We start from the raw sequence: 23,108 nt of genomic DNA, 5'->3' as shown, positions 1-23,108 counted from the left end.
CAGACCCATTGTCTCCTCCTCCAGGTAGACCCAGTGTCTCCTCCACCAGGTAGACAGACCCATTGTCTCCTCCTCCAGGTAGACCCAGTGTCTCCTCCACCAGGTAGACAGATCCATTGTCTCCTCCTCCAGGTAGACCCAGTGTCTCCTCCACCAGGTAGACAGACCCATTGTCTCCTCCACCAGGTAGACAGACCCATTGTCTCCTCCTCCAGGTAGACCCAGTGTCTCCTCCACCAGGTAGACAGACCCATTGTCTCCTCCTCCAGGTAGACCCAGTGTCTCCTCCACCAGGTAGACAGACCCATTGTCTCCTCCACCAGGTAGACAGACCCATTGTCTCCTCCTCCAGGTAGACCCAGTGTCTCCTCCACCAGGTAGACAGACCCATTGTCTCCTCCTCCAGGTAGACCCAGTGTCTCCTCCACCAGGTAGACAGACCCATTGTCTCCTCCACCAGGTAGACAGACCCATTGTCTCCTCCTCCAGGTAGACCCAGTGTCTCCTCCACCAGGTAGACAGACCCATTGTCTCCTCCTCCAGGTAGACCCAGTGTCTCCTCCACCAGGTAGACAGACCCATTGTCTCCTCCTCCAGGTAGACCCAGTGTCTCCTCCACCAGGTAGACAGACCCATTGTCTCCTCCACCAGGTAGACAGACCCATTGTCTTCTCCTCCAGGTAGACCCAGTGTCTCCTCCACCAGGTAGACAGACCCATTGTCTCCTCCACCAGGTAGACAGACCCATTGTCTCCTCCACCAGGTAGATAGACCCATTGTCTCCTCCTCCAGGTAGACAGACCCATTGTCTCCTCCTCCAGGTAGACCCAGTGTCTCCTCCACCAGGTAGACAGACCCATTGTCTCCTCCACCAGGTAGACAGACCCATTGTCTCCTCCTCCAGGTAGACAGACCCATTGTCTCCTCCTCCAGGTAGACCCAGTGTCTCCTCCACCAGGTAGACAGACCCATTGTCTCCTCCTCCAGGTAGACAGACCCATTGTCTCCTCCTCCAGGTAGACAGACCCATTGTCTCCTCCTCCAGGTAGACATACCCATTGTCTCCTCCTCCAGGTAGACCCATTGTCTCCTCCTCCAGGTAGACAGACCCATTGTCTCCTCCTCCAGGTAGACCCATTGTCTCCTCCTCCAGGTAGACAGACCCATTGTCTCCTCCTCCAGGTAGACCCAGTGTCTCCTAGACAGACCCATTGTCTCCTCCTCCGGGTAGACAGACCCATTGTCTCCTCCTCCAGGTAGACCCAGTGTCTCCTCCACCAGGTAGACAGACCCATTGTCTCCTCCTCCAGGTAGACAGACCCATTGTCTCCTCCTCCAGGTAGACAGACCCATTGTCTCCTCCTCCAGGTAGACCCATTGTCTCCTCCTCCAGGTAGACCCATTGTCTCCTCCTCCAGGTAGACAGACCCATTGTCTCCTCCTCCAGGTAGACCCATTGTCTCCTCCTCCAGGTAGACAGACCCATTGTCTCCTCCTCCAGGTAGACAGACCCATTGTCTCCTCCTCCAGGTAGACAGACCCATTGTCTCCTCCTCCAGGTAGACAGACCCATTGTCTCCTCCTCCAGGTAGACAGACCCATTGTCTCCTCCTCCAGGTAGACCCATTGTCTCCTCCACCAGGTAGACAGACCCATTGTCTCCTCCTCCAGGTAGACAGACCCATTGTCTCCTCCTCCAGGTAGACAGACCCATTGTCTCCTCCACCAGGTAGACCCATTGTCTCCTCCTCCAGGTAGACAGACCCATTGTCTCCTCCTCCAGGTAGACAGACCCATTGTCTCCTCCACCAGGTAGACCCATTGTCTCCTCCACCAGGTAGACAGACCCATTGTCTCCTCCACCAGGTAGACAGACCCATTGTCTCCTCCTCCAGGTAGACAGACCCATTGTCTCCTCCCCCAGGTAGACAGACCCATTGTCTCCTCCTCCAGGTAGACAGACCCATTGTCTCCTCCACCAGGTAGACAGACCCATTGTCTCCTCCCCCAGGTAGACAGACCCATTGTCTCCTCCTCCAGGTAGACAGACCCATTGTCTCCTCCACCAGGTAGACAGACCCATTGTCTCCTCCCCCAGGTAGACAGACCCATTGTCTCCTCCACCAGGTAGACAGACCCATTGTCTCCTCCTCCAGGTAGACAGACCCATTGTCTCCTCCCCCAGGTAGACAGACCCATTGTCTCCTCCTCCAGGTAGACAGACCCATTGTCTCATCCTCCAGGGAACAAGACCCATTGTCTCCTCCTCCAGATAGACAGACCCATTGTCTCCTCCACCAGGTAGACCCATTGTCTCCTCCACCAGGTAGACAGACCCATTGTCTCCTCCTCCAGGTAGACAGACCCATTGTCTCCTCCCCCAGGTAGACCCAGTGTCTCCTCCACCAGGTAGACCCAGTGTCTCCTCCACCAGGTAGACAGACCCATTGTCTCCTCCACCAGGTAGACAGACCCATTGTCTCCTCCTCCAGGTAGACAGACCCATTGTCTCCTCCACCAGGTAGACCCAGTGTCTCCTCCCCCAGGTAGACCCAGTGTCTCCTCCACCAGGTAGACCCAGTGTCTCCTCCACCAGGTAGACAGACCCATTGTCTCCTCCACCAGGTAGACAGACCCATTGTCTCCTCCTCCAGGTAGACAGACCCATTGTCTCCTCCCCCAGGTAGACAGACCCATTGTCTCCTCCTCCAGGTAGACAGACCCATTGTCTCCTCCACCAGGTAGACAGACCCATTGTCTCCTCCCCCAGGTAGACAGACCCATTGTCTCCTCCTCCAGGTAGACAGACCCATTGTCTCCTCCACCAGGTAGACAGACCCATTGTCTCCTCCCCCAGGTAGACAGACCCATTGTCTCCTCCTCCAGGTAGACAGACCCATTGTCTCCTCCACCAGGTAGACAGACCCATTGTCTCCTCCTCCAGGTAGACAGACCCATTGTCTCCTCCACCAGGTAGACAGACCCATTGTCTCCTCCTCCAGGTAGACAGACCCATTGTCTCCTCCCCCAGGTAGACAGACCCATTGTCTCCTCCTCCAGGTAGACAGACCCATTGTCTCCTCCTCCAGGTAGACAGACCCATTGTCTCCTCCTCCAGGTAGACAGACCCATTGTCTCCTCCACCAGGTAGACCCAGTGTCTCCTCCACCAGGTAGACAGACCCATTGTCTCCTCCCCCAGGTAGACAGACCCATTGTCTCCTCCTCCAGGTAGACAGACCCATTGTCTCCTCCACCAGGTAGACCCAGTGTCTCCTCCACCAGGTAGACAGACCCATTGTCTCCTCCACCAGGTAGACAGACCCATTGTCTCCTCCCCCAGGTAGACAGACCCATTGTCTCCTCCACCAGGTAGACAGACCCATTGTCTCCTCCACCAGGTAGACAGACCCATTGTCTCCTCCACCAGGTAGACAGACCCATTGTCTCCTCCACCAGGTAGACCCAGTGTCTCCTCCCCCAGGTAGACCCAGTGTCTCCTCCACCAGGTAGACCCAGTGTCTCCTCCACCAGGTAGACAGACCCATTGTCTCCTCCACCAGGTAGACAGACCCATTGTCTCCTCCACCAGGTAGACAGACCCATTGTCTCCTCCACCAGGTAGACAGACCCATTGTCTCCTGCACCAGGTAGACAGACCCATTGTCTCCTCCTCCAGGTAGACAGACCCATTGTCTCCTCCTCCAGGTAGACAGACCCATTGTCTCCTCCTCCAGGTAGACATACCCATTGTCTCCTCCTCCAGGTAGACCCATTGTCTCCTCCTCCAGGTAGACAGACCCATTGTCTCCTCCTCCAGGTAGACCCATTGTCTCCTCCTCCAGGTAGACAGACCCATTGTCTCCTCCTCCAGGTAGACCCAGTGTCTCCTCCACCAGGTAGACAGACCCATTGTCTCCTCCTCCGGGTAGACAGACCCATTGTCTCCTCCTCCAGGTAGACCCAGTGTCTCCTCCACCAGGTAGACAGACCCATTGTCTCCTCCTCCAGGTAGTAAGACCCATTGTCTCCTCCTCCAGGTAGACAGACCCATTGTCTCCTCCTCCAGGTAGACCCATTGTCTCCTCCTCCAGGTAGACCCATTGTCTCCTCCTCCAGGTAGACAGACCCATTGTCTCTCCTCCTAGACCCATTGTCTCCTCCTCCAGGTAGACAGACCCATTGTCTCCTCCTCCAGGTAGACAGACCCATTGTCTCCTCCTCCAGGTAGACAGACCCATTGTCTCCTCCTCCAGGTAGACAGACCCATTGTCTCCTCCTCCAGGTAGACAGACCCATTGTCTCCTCCTCCAGGTAGACCCATTGTCTCCTCCTCCAGGTAGACAGACCCATTGTCTCCTCCTCCAGGTAGACAGACCCATTGTCTCCTCCTCCAGGTAGACAGACCCATTGTCTCCTCCACCAGGTAGACCCATTGTCTCCTCCTCCAGGTAGACAGACCCATTGTCTCCTCCTCCAGGTAGACAGACCCATTGTCTCCTCCACCAGGTAGACCCATTGTCTCCTCCACCAGGTAGACAGACCCATTGTCTCCTCCTCCAGGTAGACAGACCCATTGTCTCCTCCACCAGGTAGACCCATTGTCTCCTCCTCCAGGTAGACCCATTGTCTCCTCCACCAGGTAGACAGACCCATTGTCTCCTCCTCCAGGTAGACAGACCCATTGTCTCCTCCACCAGGTAGACCCATTGTCTCCTCCTCCAGGTAGACCCATTGTCTCCTCCTCCAGGTAGACAGACCCATTGTCTCCTCCTCCAGGTAGACAGACCCATTGTCTCCTCCCCCAGGTAGACAGACCCATTGTCTCCTCCCCCAGGTAGACAGACCCATTGTCTCCTCCACCAGGTAGACAGACCCATTGTCTCCTCCTCCAGGTAGACAGACCCATTGTCTCCTCCCCCAGGTAGACAGACCCATTGTCTCCTCCTCCAGGTAGACAGACCCATTGTCTCCTCCACCAGGTAGACAGACCCATTGTCTCCTCCACCAGGTAGACAGACCCATTGTCTCCTCCTCCAGGTAGACAGACCCATTGTCTCCTCCTCCAGGTAGACAGACCCATTGTCTCCTCCACCAGGTAGACCCATTGTCTCCTCCTCCAGGTAGACAGACCCATTGTCTCCTCCTCCAGGTAGACAGACCCATTGTCTCCTCCACCAGGTAGACCCATTGTCTCCTCCACCAGGTAGACAGACCCATTGTCTCCTCCACCAGGTAGACAGACCCATTGTCTCCTCCTCCAGGTAGACAGACCCATTGTCTCCTCCCCCAGGTAGACAGACCCATTGTCTCCTCCTCCAGGTAGACAGACCCATTGTCTCCTCCACCAGGTAGACAGACCCATTGTCTCCTCCCCCAGGTAGACAGACCCATTGTCTCCTCCTCCAGGTAGACAGACCCATTGTCTCCTCCACCAGGTAGACAGACCCATTGTCTCCTCCCCCAGGTAGACAGACCCATTGTCTCCTCCACCAGGTAGACAGACCCATTGTCTCCTCCTCCAGGTAGACAGACCCATTGTCTCCTCCCCCAGGTAGACAGACCCATTGTCTCCTCCTCCAGGTAGACAGACCCATTGTCTCATCCTCCAGGGAACAAGACCCATTGTCTCCTCCTCCAGATAGACAGACCCATTGTCTCCTCCACCAGGTAGACCCATTGTCTCCTCCACCAGGTAGACAGACCCATTGTCTCCTCCTCCAGGTAGACAGACCCATTGTCTCCTCTAGACCCAGTGTCTCCTCCCCCAGGTAGACCCAGTGTCTCCTCCACCAGACCCAGTGTCTCCTCCACCAGGTAGACAGACCCATTGTCTCCTCCACCAGGTAGACAGACCCATTGTCTCCTCCTCCAGGTAGACAGACCCATTGTCTCCTCCACCAGGTAGACCCAGTGTCTCCTCCCCAGGTAGACCCAGTGTCTCCTCCACCAGGTAGACCCAGTGTCTCCTCCACCAGGTAGACAGACCCATTGTCTCCTCCACCAGGTAGACAGACCCATTGTCTCCTCCTCCAGGTAGACAGACCCATTGTCTCCTCCCCCAGGTAGACAGACCCATTGTCTCCTCCTCCAGGTAGACAGACCCATTGTCTCCTCCACCAGGTAGACAGACCCATTGTCTCCTCCCCCAGGTAGACAGACCCATTGTCTCCTCCTCCAGGTAGACAGACCCATTGTCTCCTCCACCAGGTAGACAGACCCATTGTCTCCTCCCCCAGGTAGACAGACCCATTGTCTCCTCCTCCAGGTAGACAGACCCATTGTCTCCTCCACCAGGTAGACAGACCCATTGTCTCCTCCTCCAGGTAGACAGACCCATTGTCTCCTCCACCAGGTAGACAGACCCATTGTCTCCTCCTCCAGGTAGACAGACCCATTGTCTCCTCCCCAGGTAGACAGACCCATTGTCTCCTCCTCCAGGTAGACAGACCCATTGTCTCCTCCTCCAGGTAGACAGACCCATTGTCTCCTCCTCCAGGTAGACAGACCCATTGTCTCTCCACCAGGTAGACCCAGTGTCTCCTCCACCAGGTAGACAGACCCATTGTCTCCTCCCCCAGGTAGACAGACCCATTGTCTCCTCCTCCAGGTAGACAGACCCATTGTCTCCTCCACCAGGTAGACCCAGTGTCTCCTCCACCAGGTAGACAGACCCATTGTCTCCTCCACCAGGTAGACAGACCCATTGTCTCCTCCCCCAGGTAGACAGACCCATTGTCTCCTCCACCAGGTAGACAGACCCATTGTCTCCTCCACCAGGTAGACAGACCCATTGTCTCCTCCACCAGGTAGACAGACCCATTGTCTCCTCCACCAGGTAGACCCAGTGTCTCCTCCCCCAGGTAGACCCAGTGTCTCCTCCACCAGGTAGACCCAGTGTCTCCTCCACCAGGTAGACAGACCCATTGTCTCCTCCACCAGGTAGACAGACCCATTGTCTCCTCCACCAGGTAGACAGACCCATTGTCTCCTCCACCAGGTAGACAGACCCATTGTCTCCTGCACCAGGTAGACAGACCCATTGTCTCCTCCACCAGGTAGACAGACCCATTGTCTCCTCCTCCAGGTAGACAGACCCATTGTCTCCTCCACCAGGTAGACAGACCCATTGTCTCCTCCTCCAGGTAGACAGACCCATTGTCTCCTCCACCAGGTAGACAGACCCATTGTCTCCTCCACCAGGTAGACAGACCCATTGTCTCCTCCTCCAGGTAGACAGACCCATTGTCTCCTCCTCCAGGTAGACAGACCCATTGTCTCCTCCTCCAGGTAGACAGACCCATTGTAGCAGCAATTGACTCTGTAACATCAAACATTTCCACATTTGTGGATTACCACATTAAACTGATGGTTGAGAATCTCCCATCTTAGGTTAAAGACACAAGTCACATGATCTCATTGATAGAGGGCATGGGGAAGGTTACCAGAGGGCACCCTGCTGGCCATTTTTTATGTGGAGAGCTTGTACACTAACATCCCACACACTAGAGGCTTGCAGACGCTGCAACACTTCCTTCAGCAGATAGACTCTACCCTTGCTCCATCCAATGATTGCATCTTACAACTTACTGAACTGGTATTATCCCATAACTACTTTGTCTTTGAGTCAGACTTTTTCCTTCAAAGTCGGGGTGTAGCCGTGGGCTCCCCTTTTCCCCCAACTATGCAAACCTGTATGTGGGACAATTTGAAGAAGCACTCCTTTATAAAACATAGACACCCCTTACTTTCTAAAATACTTCTATGGAAGAGATATATAGATGATGTCTTTGTGCTATGGGAAGGAAGTCAGCAGGAACTAAATGAATTCCAAACTCTGCTAAAGGAGAACTCTGAATACCTCAAATTCACCATGCAGACTGATGAGAGAAAAATAAACTACCTGGACTTATGGATCATCAAAGAGAATGATGCATTACACACAGACTTATTCACAAAGCCCACAGATCGCAATACCTTGTGCCTATGGGCGGATAGTATGCATCCTCTTCCCCTCAAGAATGGCCTACCATATAATCAGTTACGCAGGGTTAAACGAATCTGTGGCCACCAGTCAGATTTTGACAGCAGCGCAAAAAAAAATGACAGATAAATTCAAAATGAGAGACTACAAGGACAACACTCTTGATGCTGCAATGAAAATATCTTAAAAAACAAAAGAGGAATTTCTAAAACAACCAAAGAAGAAAAACAACGCAATCGTACACGAAGGTTTCGAAGAAAATGAAAGATCCTGATAAAGCACTGGCACCCCGACTGGTTGTCTATAAGCATGGTCAAAATATTGGAGATAGTTTGGTGAGATCTGACATGCCCCCTGAGACTACTCAGACTCTCTTGACACCTATCCCAAATGGGAACTACAAATGTGGCTCATGCGCACAGTGCAATAGCACTATAAAAGTCTTTCTTCAGACACCCACATACAGGTTGAAGATCACTATTAGGAGTATCATCTCATGCAAAACCAAGGGAGTAATCTATCTCATCACCTGTTCATGTGGAAAAGCCTACGTAGGACAAACAAAAAGACAATAAAAACAACGCATAGCTGAACACCGCAGCTCAATCAGGTGTAAGAACATTGACTATCCAGTAGCAGCTCACTTTGTTGAATCCAACCATTCAATCTCCTCCCTCAAATACACAGGCATTGAGCATGTTGCTCTACCAAGGAGAGGAGGTAACATTGAGATCCTACTACTACAAAGGGAGGCTTATTGGATAAAACAGTTTTCTGAATGTTGACTTTGATCTCAGGCCCTTCTTATGAACAAAATGTTTCCTTTATGAACAAGTCTTATAAATGTATATATTTTTCTACAGCTTATTAGCGTACACCTAATATGTTCCCCCTGTTTGATGATGGCTAATATACATTAAGGTTGAACCAAAATATCACATGTAACAAATATGAAATGAAACAGAAAAGTATTATGTGAAATTGAATGAAAGAACATATGTTGATGCTAATATGATGTACAATATTCCATTATGTTTCTATATGATAACAATAGTGTAACATATTTAATATGTCATATATTATTTTTAAACAGTTTCACAAGTAAATTTTAATTAACTTAATCATTATGACACACCCCTAACTACTGTCATTGATTTCACTCATTGCACTGTGTGTCTACATAACCTGGTTCAAGTATTCATGACATTACCCAGAGGAAAGCACAGTGATGCAGAAACGTTGGTAAATACCCATTAAATTGCTGGTAGTTTATACATGGAGTGGGTGACTTTCTTTATTTTGATAGTTTAGGGCTGGAATGTTCCAGAAAGCTTTTTTTTCCCTAAATGACAATAACACACCATTCTCCATGACTATTCTTTAATGTGTTGGTAGTGCAGTATATTTTAACCTCCCCTCGAGCCACCTAAAAATAGCTTGGCTAGTGAGAGGGTACGAGATGTATAGTTTCAACATGAAACCTATTGTTATATTGATCCCATAAAAGCCATTAGCCCTTATAGCAGCAGCATTATGGAAATATGATTTCCACATAAATGTTAACCAGCCGAGAGGGTAGGGATGGCTTTTTACTACCTCTGGTAAATCAAGACGTTGCCATGAAAAGTGACAAGCTAATCACTCAATATTGGCACTTCAGGATGCCTTGGATAGACTGTCCAGCTGCATCCCAAATGGATGCACTATAAAGGAAATAGGGTGCCATTTGGAACACACACAGAGCTGCAGCAGTGCGGATATTCAACAGAGAAACCTAGTGAATCAAGGTGACAATGTGTTTCTGTGCGTAACTATGACAGCTGTAAGCTGCTTCTGAGTCTCTGTGTATTGCTGGGAATCATGTCTTTTAAATCTCCAGCAGGTGGTCAGAATGGCGTAGAAGGGGTTTATGGATTATATCCAATGCAAATATGTCATGAATACAAGGATTACAGAACATTTGAGGTTGGCAAGAAATAGTTCATCATATTTTGAAATAGTTATTTCATTTACTTGTTTTATTGCGCGACAAGCTACCATCTACACAGATTCAACATTCAGGTTAATTTTCCAACTGAAAGATATTGGCCTGGAGGAGCAAATTCTTGTCCTAAAAAACAAGTGAATAGAACTCTATAAGTGCTGTATGTATGGACTCACTTGTGAAAAGGCTTTTGCGTGCTGCAGGTCCGCTGGTGTTGTTCTTCACCACCTCCAGTTTGACCTCGTACTCCTGACCAGGTCCCAGCCCAGACTGCTCGAACATGGTGTCAGGGCTGCCCAGGGAGTTCAGAATCTCCCCGTTCTCCTCTTTCTGACAACACCAAGCGACACCAGTCATTAAAATGGGATGGCATGTTTTATGACACACAGTATATCTACCGTTACCCACCTCAAAGTCAAGGTTAGCCTTGGGCTGATTCCCAAATGGCACCCTAATCACTACTTTCCCAGGGCCCCTCTGGTCAAAAGTAGCACACTTTATAGTAGATGGGGTGCTATTTGGGACATAGTCTTGGTGTGGGAATAGGGCAGCCACATCGTACTCAGAGGATTCTGTCTGTGATGGTTAAACTACTGTAAGGATGTGGGGGGGACTGAATGTAATGAACTGTGGCTTTCATGTCCTTGGGCTACTTCTCATAGGCTTTGGAAAAGAAAAAACAAAGCATTCAGAAACAATAATGGTTCTGTGCCTCATTGCTGCAGTACATGGCCATTAGAGCTGTCGACAGAAGCCTCGCAGAACATTTAGTCACATTTAACTGCTGACTTGGAGACTTGAATACGGGCTCTGCTACATGATTTCCACAGGATACTCAGGTTCACATAGTATTTGTCCCAAATGGCACCCTACACCCTATTCCCTATACAGTGCACTACTTTTGACCAGAAACCATAGACCCATAGCCTTCTGGTCAAAAGTAGTGCACTATATAGACAAAAGTGTGCCATTTAGAACACAAACGCACATAGCTAGGGCAATTACTGAAGCTAGGAGTGGGTCTGTCTGTCCTTTCAGGGGGCGGTGTATGGTTTCGACCACAGGAAAGTGGGGATAATGATAGGCTTTTGGCTTCTGAAGATCCTAGCCTCCTCCATGTAGAATATGTAGAGACAGATCTATTAACAACCAAATCCACCATGGGAGACGAGGGAAAGGCGTGTTCCTCACTCAAATTGTTTGAAGACGAGGGGTCTACTACTGATAACTCAGTGATTCTATAGATAAGGGTTCTACCACTGATAATTCAGTGTTTCTATAGATGATAGGTCTACTACTGATAACCCAGTGTTACTATAGATTAGAGGTCTGCTATTGACAACTCAGTGTTTCTATAGATGAGAGGTCTACTACTGATAACTCAGTGTTTCTATAGATGAGAGGTCTACTACTGCTAACTCAGTGTTTATATAGATGAGAGGTCTGCTATTGACAACTCAGTGTTTCTATAGATGAGAGGTCTACTACTGATAACTCAGTGTTTCTATAGATGAGAGGTCTACCACTGATAATTCAGTGTTTCTATAGATGAGAGGTCTGCTATTGACAACTCAGTGTTTCTATAGATGAGAGGTCTACTGCTGATAACTCAGTGTTTCTATAGATGAGAGGTCTACTACTGATAATTCAGTGTTTCTATAGATGATAGGTCTACTACTGATAACCCAGTGTTACTATAGATTAGAGGTCTGCTATTGACAACTCAGTGTTTCTATAGATAATAGGTATACTACTGATAACTCAGTGTTTCTATAGATAAGTGGTCTGCTACTGATAACTCAGTGTTTCTGAAGATGAGAGGTCTATTACTGATATCTCAGTGTTTATACTACTGATAACCCAGTGTTACTATAGATTAGAGGTCTGCTATTGACAACTCAGTGTTTCTATAGATGAGAGGTCTACTACTGATAACTCAGTGTTTCTATAGATGAGAGGTCTACTACTGCTAACTCAGTGTTTATATAGATGAGAGGTCTGCTATTGACAACTCAGTGTTTCTATAGATGAGAGGTCTACTACTGATAACTCAGTGTTTCTATAGATGAGAGGTCTACCACTGATAATTCAGTGTTTCTATAGATGAGAGGTCTGCTATTGACAACTCAGTGTTTCTATAGATGAGAGGTCTACTGCTGATAACTCAGTGTTTCTATAGATGAGAGGTCTACTACTGATAATTCAGTGTTTCTATAGATGATAGGTCTACTACTGATAACCCAGTGTTACTATAGATTAGAGGGCTGCTATTGACAACTCAGTGTTTCTATAGATAATAGGTATACTACTGATAACTCAGTGTTTCTATAGATAAGTGGTCTGCTATTGACAACTCAGTGTTTCTATAGATAATAGGTATACTACTGATAACTCAGTGTTTCTATAGATAAGTGGTCTGCTATTGACAACTCAGTGTTTCTATAGATAATAGGTATACTACTGATAACTCAGTGTTTCTATAGATAAGTGGTCTGCTATTGATAACTCAGTGTTTCTGAAGATGAGAGGTCTATTACTGATATCTCAGTGTTTATACTGCTGATAACTCAGTGTTTCTATAGATGAGAGGTCTACTACTGATAACTCAGTGTTTCTATAGATGAGAGGTCTACTACTGATAACTCAGTGTTTCTATAGATGAGAGATCTACTACTGATAACTCAGTGTTTCTATAGATGAGAGATCTACTACTGATAACTCAGTGTTTCTATAGATGTGAGATCTACTACTGATAACTCAGTGTTTCTATAGATGAGAGATCTACTACTGACAACTCAGTGTTTGCATAGATGAGGGTCTACTGCTGACAACTTACAGTGTTTCTGAAGATGAGGTTCCAGCCATCAAAGGGGATGTCCAGGGGGTCCCACTGAACCTCTACTGCAGTCTCCCTCACTGATGTGAACTTGAGTCCCTCGGGCTCAGGGAGATCTAATGGGATGAGACTTACAAATGAAACCATGTTTGATATTCTGTTTACTAAATCCTCAGGAGACCCAGCACATGGACTGTGTCAAAAATGGCACCCCTTTCCCTATATAGTGCACTGCTTTCGATCACAGCCAGCCCTGTGTGTCCTGGTCAACAGTAGTGCACTATATAGGAAATAGGCTGGCTGGTTCCAATGATGAGTAAATAAAGTGTAACAACATTGAAAAACTACCACATCCCAGGTACAATTAGGGATTTAATTCAATGAGATTAGCAACAGATGTTCGCATGAGCCCTGCAATCAATTTGTTGATATAATTCGTTTTTTATTGGCTGCCCGTTATGAATGTCACTTTTGCATTACTTCAGATCTGGGAGAGCCGACAAGTCAGGTACCAAAGGTGAGGTAAGGGTGTACGGAGTCCATTTTAGGACAGTCTCAGTCAGACTTGAGTCTGTCTTATCACGAGTTCCAGGAGAGACTGAGATGGCCTTAATATGGACACCGTAGAGGTGAATTACATCTCCGGGCTGAAGTTTCCTTCCACCAATCCTAACCTTAAACAATAGTGGGGAAAATGAAAATCTGACACATGGTGAGAGTCTTCGGTCAACTTTTTACTACTCCTGACTTACGTGTTGCCACTCTGGCACTGACAGGGACACTCCTCTTGTTGCTGAGGACTGCGAAGACACTAATCAGATACTCCACACCAGGCTCCAGCTCACTGATGGTAGCGTTCTTCTGATCCCCATGCACACGCATGTCCAGCTCTAGACCTCCAAGGGCGGTGGGCACATATGTGACCAGGTACTCTGCCACCTGCATCTCGTTAGCCCAGGACAAGTCCACTGTCTCTGGGGTGACCTCCTGCACTGTCAGGTCCTTGGGTGGAGACACTGGAGAGAATCACAACCACATCATGTTAGGGGACATATTCAGTATAGTAGGTATAATTGTAACAGATGAGTGTTTTTTATTGCTAATACCATGGACTTGGTTGGGTACGCTTTATAACATGACAAAATAATACACAACTATGATACGTATCACAAACGCAAAGGACAATGCCTATGAATCACCTTCAAGTTCATGTAGTCTTATTGAGCAGGGAAGTTAAAATGTCCGGATTTGCTGAATGTAGAATTCCTGTCTGGAAATTACAGCAGCTGCACAACTACACTTCCATGGAGGGTGGGCATCGAATAGCATCAATTGCCAAACCCATTTTTTTTTTTAAATGTCTCTGATCTGAGGTATTTTGCGGCATCTAACGACATAAATTCGACCAAATCATCAATTCTCCAAGATGACTTCAATTGCCATGGACATTTTCATTTGACAACCACATTAAACAGCAACATTATTTATTCAAAGCAATGTAACCAATGTTGTGCAGCCAGAGACTTTAGCATTTAAATGAATGTCATCATGTTGAAATGTTCCTCATACATTTCAGCCACAAACAAATTATATCACATCAAGCCATACTCCCATCAAGCAAAGGATGTGAGATCTCTCTCTCTGTCTCTTTCTGTTTGTCCAAAATGACACCCTGTTTCCTAGTACAGCGATTCTCAACTGGTGGGTCATGACCCACATACGTGTCGCGGGAGGTTTTGAATGGGTCCAGAGTGTGAGCAAACATTTTTATTTGACATTTTTTATGAAAAATACTCCAGTATGAAAATTCAACTACTAAAACCAGGTAGAAAGTGTGTAGAAATGAACCTATATATTTTTTAATAATTTCATATTTTTCTTTAATCACAGTATCTTCAATATAGAGTTATTAGCAACGCTATTTAGAGGATTTGGTTGATTTTGTGTTCTCAAACCAGTGAGCTTAACATTCCTCATGCAGAATATGGGCTAAATTAAATTAATGACAATGAAAAAGGTGGGACTGCTGTTCCCTTTTCATATAACTAGTACACTTACTATCAATATAGCATTCAAAATAGTTTTCCAGATTGCATTTTAGCCCCCCCAAAAAATTATATTGGTTTGCAACTGAGACAACCTGGTTCAATTTGGGTTCTGAGGCAAAACCAGTTGAGAACCACTGCCCTAATACACTACTTTTGACCAGAGCCCTAATGGCCCTAGTCAAAAGTAGTCCACTATAAAGGGAATAAGGTGCCATTTGGGATTATTCTTTGGTTTCTTACCCCCAGAGCAGTCCTCTCCGATGAAACCTTCATTACACAGACACACTCCATCCATACATCTCCCCTGGTCCTCACAGTCTCCTGGACAGGTCAGCACAGAGCAGTCCAGGCCCTGGAATCCCTCGAAGCACACACATGTCCCGTCCACGCAGTAGCCCCTCTCCAGGCAGTTTTTGGGACATGTCTTCTCACTGCAGTCCGCCCCAGCAAAGCCTTTGTTGCACACACACTGGCCGTTAACACAGTGCCCACTGTTCAGACATTTGTTGGGACAAGTCAGCTCACTGCAGTCTTTGCCCGTGAAGCCAATGAAGCACACGCACGTGCCGTCAACACACTCGCCGCGTCCCAGGCAGTCTTTGGGGCAGGTCTTGATGCTGCAGTCGTCCCCGGTGAAGCCTTTACTGCACACACACTGTCCATTCAAACACCGGCCTCGGTTCAGACACTTCATGGGGCAGGAGATTTCAGAGCAGTCGTCACCCTCAAATCCTACATTGCAGACACACTCTCCATTGACACACTGGCCTCTGTTGCTGCAGTTGTCTGGGCAAGACAGGATGGAACAGTCCACTCCCTCAAAGCCTGGGTCGCAGATGCACCTCCCGTTGAAGCAATGGCCTTTCTCAGTACAATCGTTGGGGCAGGTGAGCTTGGAGCAGTCTTCGCCGCTGTAGCCAGAGTGACACACACATTGGCCGTCGACACACATCCCACGGTTGTTACAGTTGCTGGGGCAGGTGAGTTCCCCACAGTCATCCCCGGTGAAGCCCTCCTCACAGAAGCAGGTTCCGTTGACGCAGCGACCGCGGTCGTAGCAGTCGTTGGGGCAGATGAGGTCGGAGCAGTCGTAGCCCATCCACGGCTCGTCACACACACACTCATCGTCTACACAACGGCCGCGTCCCAGGCAGTTGTTATGGCAGTTGGTCTGGGAGCAGTCGTTCCCGGTGAAGCCGTCCTCACAGATACACATGGCGTCGATGCACTCCCCGTTGTCCCCACAGTCCTCCTGACATGGCTCCATGCTGCAGTCGTCTCCGTGGAAGCCCTCGAAGCAGACACACCTCCCATCGACGCAGCGTCCCTGGTCTTGGCAGAAGTTGGGGCACTCAGACTCGGTGCAGTTGGGTCCCTTCCAGCCGGGCTCACACACACAGTTGCAGGTCTCAGTGCTGAAGTTACCACGGCCGTTACAGTAAGGCTTTGTTGCCACCTCACCTGAGGAAACAACACATACATCTATTAAATTATGATAATATTATAATCTTTGCAGCAAATAATATATGTACAAAAAGACAACTGCAATGAGTCGGAATAGGGAATATTGATCTATAGCAGAATTAAAAGCAATGTAGGAATGTAATCTAAGTGAAAACTATAACTCTTACTGCCGCAAGAACAGTGTTTCTAAATCCTGGTCCTTGGAACCCAAAGGGGAAAACATTTTCCTTTTTTCCCTAGCACAAATTCATTTTATACAACGAATCTACCCACTATCAATCCTATAGTTGAAACAGGTGTGAAACACTGCCTGAGAATGTCTTTGGTCAAAAATGTTCTGTGCTATACCTGTAACCTGGGCTCCACAGCAACCGGCTCCACTGCCACACTGTTCTCTGAGGCTGGACAGCTCAGACTCCAGCATCTCCAGTCTGCTAAAGATGTCCTTCATATCAGGCATGTGGTTGTCACAGCCACATGCCTGCTTGGGGATGTTGATGCGGTGGGTGAACACGATCTGGTTCTCTCCGTCCATCGTGTGGTCCTTGTTCTCCATGCCCTGCATGACCGACTGGACTGGACTTCGTTTAGGCTTGACCTTGGTTCCTTCTGGGCTCTCCATGTTTACGGAACACAGGGAGCTGGAGGGGACGTTGATGTTGTAGACGTGGTTGAAGACCACTGGTTGGTCAGGGTGGGGCAGGGTCAAGTTCTTAGAGGGTTCTCTCAGGGTTTCTCTGCGGTGGCGGATGATCTTCTTGACCAGGCCGGTGCTGGAGAGTTGAAGCAACACAGCCATGGTCACACAGCCTAGGAGCAGGCCTTTCATCACCCTGATGACCAGGTCCAGTCACGTCCTGCTGGGGGCACTTGTGAGCGGTCAGGGATGGTGGAGGAGAATGGAGTTCTTCTATCTGGGAGATGGCGCAGATACCCTTGTGTGTAAGAAAGAAAGAAAGAAATAAGAAAGAAAGAAAAATAAAGAAAACATCATGTGAATAGAAGCAGAAGGTCAGCCTTCAGATAAACTGTTTGTATGAAAAAGCAAGGAAACATTAGAGTTGAGAGAGATTTTGACAAATACTGTATGTTGTATTACAGTAGCTACTTTATCTATTTAAAATCTCAACCAACTATGAATTCTCAAGTTATGAAACCCAGAACTATGTTGACATTTCCAGTTTGGTCTTGCTCGCCAGTACGGAGCTGACAGTGACCAACACAAAACACCCTGATACACATGGGACCACTTGGCTGCAGTGAAATGTCATAGTATCCTACTAAAAGCAATTAACCTTCCACAGTCCCCCTCCAATACATGATCTTGTTGCAGCCTGCCTGCCTGCCTGCCTGCCTGTCTGTCTGCCTGCCTGCCTGTCTGTCTGTCTGTCTGTCTGTCTGTCTGTCTGTCTGTCTGTCTGTCTGTCTGTCTGTCTGTCTGTCTGTCTTCCTTCCTTCCTTCCTTCCTTCCTTCCTTCCTTCCTTCCTTCCTTCCTTCCTTCCTTCCTTCCTTCCTTCCTTCCTTCCTGCCTGCCTGCCTACCCTTCCTTCCTTCCTTCCTTCCTTCCTTCCTTCCTTCCTTCCTTCCTTCCTTCCTTCCTTCCTGCCTGCCTGTTTCCCTGCCTGACTGCCTGCCTGTTTCTATGCCTGCCTGCCTGCCTGTTTCCCTGCCTACATGCCTGCCAGTCTCACTGCATGCCGGTCTGCCTGCCTGCACCCCATCTCAACCCCCCTGGTCACAGTGGAGGACACAGACACTTAGTGGATGACATTGTGGCATTATTTTGTCTATTTCTCTGAGGACTAACACTGCAGGGACAATTACTGCAGGGGTGGAGTGTTGTGACCTTGAGTACTGCTCGAGCTTATTCTCCGTCCGGGTTTCTCATGACATGCTGCCATAAACAGCAGGCAACACCTGCATGTGGGGAGTGGGGAGCTACCCTTCTCTCTCCCCTTCCTGACTCCCTATACCACAACCCAAGCTGACAGATTAATACCGATGAGGGGAAGACCATCTGCAGGTTCCTGGCTAGCCTAGTGGTGCACGGAGTGGCCGGGTGTTCAGTTTGCGCACCAAATGGCACCCTATTCCTTTTATAGTGCACTACTTTTGACTAGAGCCCTATGGGTATTAGTTGTTTTTTTAAATAGTCAACTGTAAAGGGGATAGGGTGCCATTTGGTACGCATCACAGGGCTCCCCAAGGGTCAGATTCACCTCACCGCTCTACAGACGGCCATTCAGCTTCATTTGGTAACATGATTCTTTCTACACCAGAAGTTACTGGGCTGTTTTGCAAGGCTCCTGAGCATTGAGGCTGCTTTGTTGAATCATTTTTATTTATTTAATTTATTTCACCTTCATTTAACCAGGTAAGCTAGTTGAGAACAAGTTCTCGAGGGGCGAATGGCTCAAAATAATGGCTGTAACAGAGCAAATGGAATGGCATCAAACACATGGAAACCATGTATCCCATCGATGCTGCTCTAGCCATTACAATGAGCCCTTACTCCACAATTAAGGTCCCACCAACCTCCTGTGCTCCTGCAACATGTTGTTTCTTTTAAGAGTAATGGTCTGCTGGAAAATGTGCCAGGATTGAATTGTGGTTTAGAGACAGGCAGTAAAAGTTTGTTTTCTTTCCTTTAATCTTGTGGTTAGATAAAACATACAAGTATTCACCACTGTAAATGCAGGTTAGTTAAAGTATTCTCTCTTGTAAATACAGGTTAGTTAAAGTATTATCCACTGTAAATACAGGTTATTTAAAGTATTATCCACTGTAAATACAGGTTAGTTAAAGTATTCTCTCTTGTAAATACAGGTTATTTAAAGTATTATCCACTGTAAATACAGGTTAGTTAAAGTATTCTCCACACCAAATACAGGTTAGTTAAAGTATTCTCTCTTGTAAATACAGGTTATTTAAAGTATTATCCACTGTAAATACAGGTTAGTTAAAGTATTTTCCACTGTGGGCAACCAAGCTTGAACGTGAAGCATTAACTACATGTTCTGTATGAACACAAGAATAGATGTTGACATAAAGGGGGGATTTGTGAAGACTATTCCTAACAATATGGTATTAAGTAACTATTAGGTCACTTAGTTAAGAGTGACATATTTAGAAATACCTTGTTATTGGCACATTATACGTGGGGACATGAGTGTAAATACAAATGTAACAATGGATTTCCTGCCTTCAATAAAAGTGTGTGTGTTTTGTACCACAAGCTAATGAAATACTAACTTTTCTGCACCATTTATTTGGTGTTCCTCATCTTCAGTAAGTACATCATTTCTACACTCTCCCCTGTGAGAGCAGACGGTGGGGGGCTGACAGACAGGACAGTCATTGGCACAGGGAAGTTATGAACAGGTAACATCCTGTGCTGTGAGGAGCTGCTCTGCTTCTGTCTGCTCGGTCTCCTGAACCGGGGCTGGCTAACGTGTGAGTAGGCTGGCTGACAGATGAGCTTCAGTCACAGGGATACAGGGGATGGGATCCCACGGCTGATCTCAACTTCAGCAGCCCCACGTAGCCAGCCGCTGATTCGACAGACAGGGATGAGTGCCTCCGTGATGTACGCACAGTAAGAGCACTAATGGGAGCGCTAAGATCTGGACCCTAGGGGTGCTAAAAAGCTACCCCCCACCTCACAGGCATACACACACACACACACACACACACTCACTCCACTGTGCCTGAGCATCGCAAACCAGGGATTAAATCAACAAAATAGCCAGAAAATTGCTTTGAGCTGCTGCTGGGGTTTTAGTTCTGGACGGATGGTTGGCTTTCTCACTTTGGAGGCTGGCTGGCTTCTCTCCACATGAACCTCTAAGGGACCCAACCCTCCCTGTGAGACAAAACTACTCTTTGTGTGAGGCATTATTTAGCAAATCTGTGGATTTGGCAAAACACAGTATTATTCCAAAAATAAGTGGAAAGGAATAAAACATGTCTAATCAGAATCAACTATCTACAGACAGGAGAAGCTAATGCCAGCTTCTTGTGACCATACGGTTATTATTAGATGATACTGTGATTAACAGACAGTTGTAGCTTTTTTCTACCATGGGAAACGAAGAAAACGGCCTCCCCTCCTGGACTTCCATCAGCAGACCCCCGTGGCCATGGTTTGATGCTAATGCAGCTGGTCGCTGGCACACCAACTCAGACCTGACACTATTTGACTGCTGCTGCTTTCACTTGTTTTTACTCTATTGTTAGCTTCTCAGACCGCAACAAAGCCAGTTGGCTGCCATGTGGCCAATGTGAGGGGAATTTTACCAGGGAAAGAAGAACCTACTGGCTGGCACACATATTTAGTGCAAGTGATCTATATTAGCCCAGTATTGTATGAGTGGTACTGAGCCGGCAACACTTCAGTTTTATACCCACCCCACACAGAGGACAGCTGGGAATGGTTTCAAACAAAGTCCTGTCTTCAAAAGCTTCTCATTCAAAACTTTGCAGTATTGACTATTCATCTGTCTTAACAATGGTGCCCATTTAAGCAATAAGGCCCGAGGAGGTGTTCTCTGCACGACGCAACGAGGAGTGCCAGGTTACAGCCCTTAGCAAAGGTTTGGATTGATTCATTCGAAAAAATGGCAAAGAAGAATGAGTCTACAGATCTCAAAACAAGCAAAGCAGCATCCTTCTCTGACCCTGCCATACGGACATACATAATGATCATGGGGATTAGAGACGATGTCTGCACCCCTGTGGAAAACCAATTAGCACAATTAAAAAATCCCCATGAAAATATCTGTTCAAAGTTTCTCAGTCCAACGCATCTCTCCGTCCAAACATCGGTTTATCCTACAAACTATTAAGACCCTTCTATGGAAAGATGAGACTCTCACAAACACAATGGTGTTCTCCGTTTTGCTCTGAATTCGGTACAGCCGATGGGGCTTGTTGGTAGAGCCAATCTTCCAACCTCTGTATGTAGCAGTGACAAAAATGTACAAAAATGTTTGTTTTTTAACGTTTCCTGATCTTTCTTATATCTCTCAGATATAGGACAGACACTTCAGAACAAATGTATTTTGTATTTTTTGGGGGGCCTTTCTGTTGTTCCATATAGTGAAACTGTTATTCAATGCGGTTTAGATAGGGTTTAGACTGTTATGGGATCAAGAAATAGGGTCAAATGTGTTAGTTTTAACTATGATGACATGATTTTGATTGATCAAATAAGGACGAAACTACATTAATCTACTGTAGCTACAATGCACGCATCGGGTGAACTGATGAACAGTTTTACCATGTGGGTGTGGATACAATAAGCATGGTCCTTCATTTTCTATGGAAAATCAAATATTGTGTGAGACAGAACTGAGACCCCATAGAGATTAAATCTAATCCCCAGAAGTGTTTCTTTACATAAATCTGCTTCTCATACTTGACTGTACCTCCCTGATTTTGTCATGAGTGTAATGTAAGAACCATGGCACTGTGGCTCCAACTCCAACCAATGAAAGCCATGATCCTCCTTTACCTTACGGTACTAAACATGATTTCTTCTTCTCTGATGAAGACTCTCCTCTGTGTGCTGTGTTTTTTCCTTCTGTACTGTGTAAGTCTTGGAGGATCTTGATCCTTCAATAAATCCAGTGAGTGCACTAATTTAACACAAAGCAGAAGGAAGAGGATGAGGCTTGAACACAGCAAGAGGGAAAACCAGGACCCTGCAGGCCATTGAAATCCCTATAAGCTACAGTTTTGCCTATAAACTACAACATTTTCCTTCGATTGTATCCCAAATGGCGCTCTAGTCCCTAGTGCATTTCTTTTGACCAAGACCTATGATCAAAATAAAGGCACTATTTAGGGAATAGGCGCAAGTAAGATTTTTGTTATAAATGTTTAATCGCTTAGCATAGCTGCTACCGTTTCCCACGTTAACCTCTAGTTTCAGGGGAAATGAACAATTATTGCTATTCTGTCGATGATTGCTTTTCCAGGAGTGCCTTACATTTTCTTTCCTTGTCCCATCTTTAAGACACTGGAAGTTGTTATTTCAATTGGTTCTGGGTGAGCACTTTATGATTGATGAGAGGGAGCTTTCCGCCTGTAGAGGATTTCAGACGTTATATGCAGAAGCCAGGATTTCTTTCAAATTCAGCTCAGCCTGGCCCCCATGCTGCAAACTTAATTATCACTCTAGCCTACAGGGGCGGACTGGGACCAAAAATCAATAACCGGCCCATTTTCTTTCCTTTAAAAACACAAGAAATACAGGTCCACTGGGCTAAAAATGGACTACCAGTTGTCCCTTGGTAATCTATCTTAACTAATACTCACTGTTCCATATGGTACAGTCAAAATAAATCACTAGAAAAGACAACTGTTCACCACGCACAGTTTGGCCTGTCACTGCAACCAGTGGTCAAAAAGACTAACTATTGATAGAGCAGGAAGAAAGGCACGCGTCATCATTCTGCGGGAACATGAGTTCCATGACATAAACGCAAGCTAATACAGATCATGACTGTCTGCTAATGATAAATGGAAGATATGCCCGAGGAGTAAAAAGGAAGCAGTCGCATTGCTGGAGTGTCCTACTGTCTACCGTATCAGTCAGATCAACTACACAACAAACACACTGAATAATGAAACAGATTGGCACACTTCATGTGTAAAAACTGTACATATTCAATGATTTCTTCAACCAACTCCCAGGACTGTATCTACATCCCCAGTATGTTAAACAGGGGACAGGGGAAAAGCATGCTTTTCGTTTCAGTAGAAATGATCAAGCTTGTCTAGTTTTGTAGG

The 23,108-nt window shown here is 47.1% G+C and overlaps 1 protein-coding gene across 2 annotated transcripts in view; it reads right to left on the bottom strand.

Annotated features, from left to right (window-relative positions):
* The window catches only part of LOC118371209 (tenascin-like), a 79,302-nt gene that overhangs the window by 36,953 nt on the left and 19,241 nt on the right, over window positions 1-23,108 (bottom strand). For both annotated transcript variants that reach the window (XM_035756572.1, XM_035756573.1), the window contains exons 2-6: window positions 16,664-17,250; window positions 15,092-16,312; window positions 13,556-13,819; window positions 12,804-12,919; window positions 10,144-10,297 (exon numbers count right to left, since the gene is read on the bottom strand). In XM_035756572.1, coding sequence (XP_035612465.1) covers window positions 10,144-10,297; window positions 12,804-12,919; window positions 13,556-13,819; window positions 15,092-16,312; window positions 16,664-17,144 — 2,236 coding nt within the window. In that variant the 5' untranslated portion in view covers window positions 17,145-17,250. The remainder of the gene's footprint in view (window positions 1-10,143; window positions 10,298-12,803; window positions 12,920-13,555; window positions 13,820-15,091; window positions 16,313-16,663; window positions 17,251-23,108) is intronic.

Source organism: Oncorhynchus keta, chromosome 25 (genome assembly GCF_023373465.1).
Source record: "Oncorhynchus keta strain PuntledgeMale-10-30-2019 chromosome 25, Oket_V2, whole genome shotgun sequence".
NCBI classification, from domain to species: domain Eukaryota; kingdom Metazoa; phylum Chordata; class Actinopteri; order Salmoniformes; family Salmonidae; genus Oncorhynchus; species Oncorhynchus keta.
This window is presented reverse-complemented; position numbering and strand designations above follow the sequence as displayed.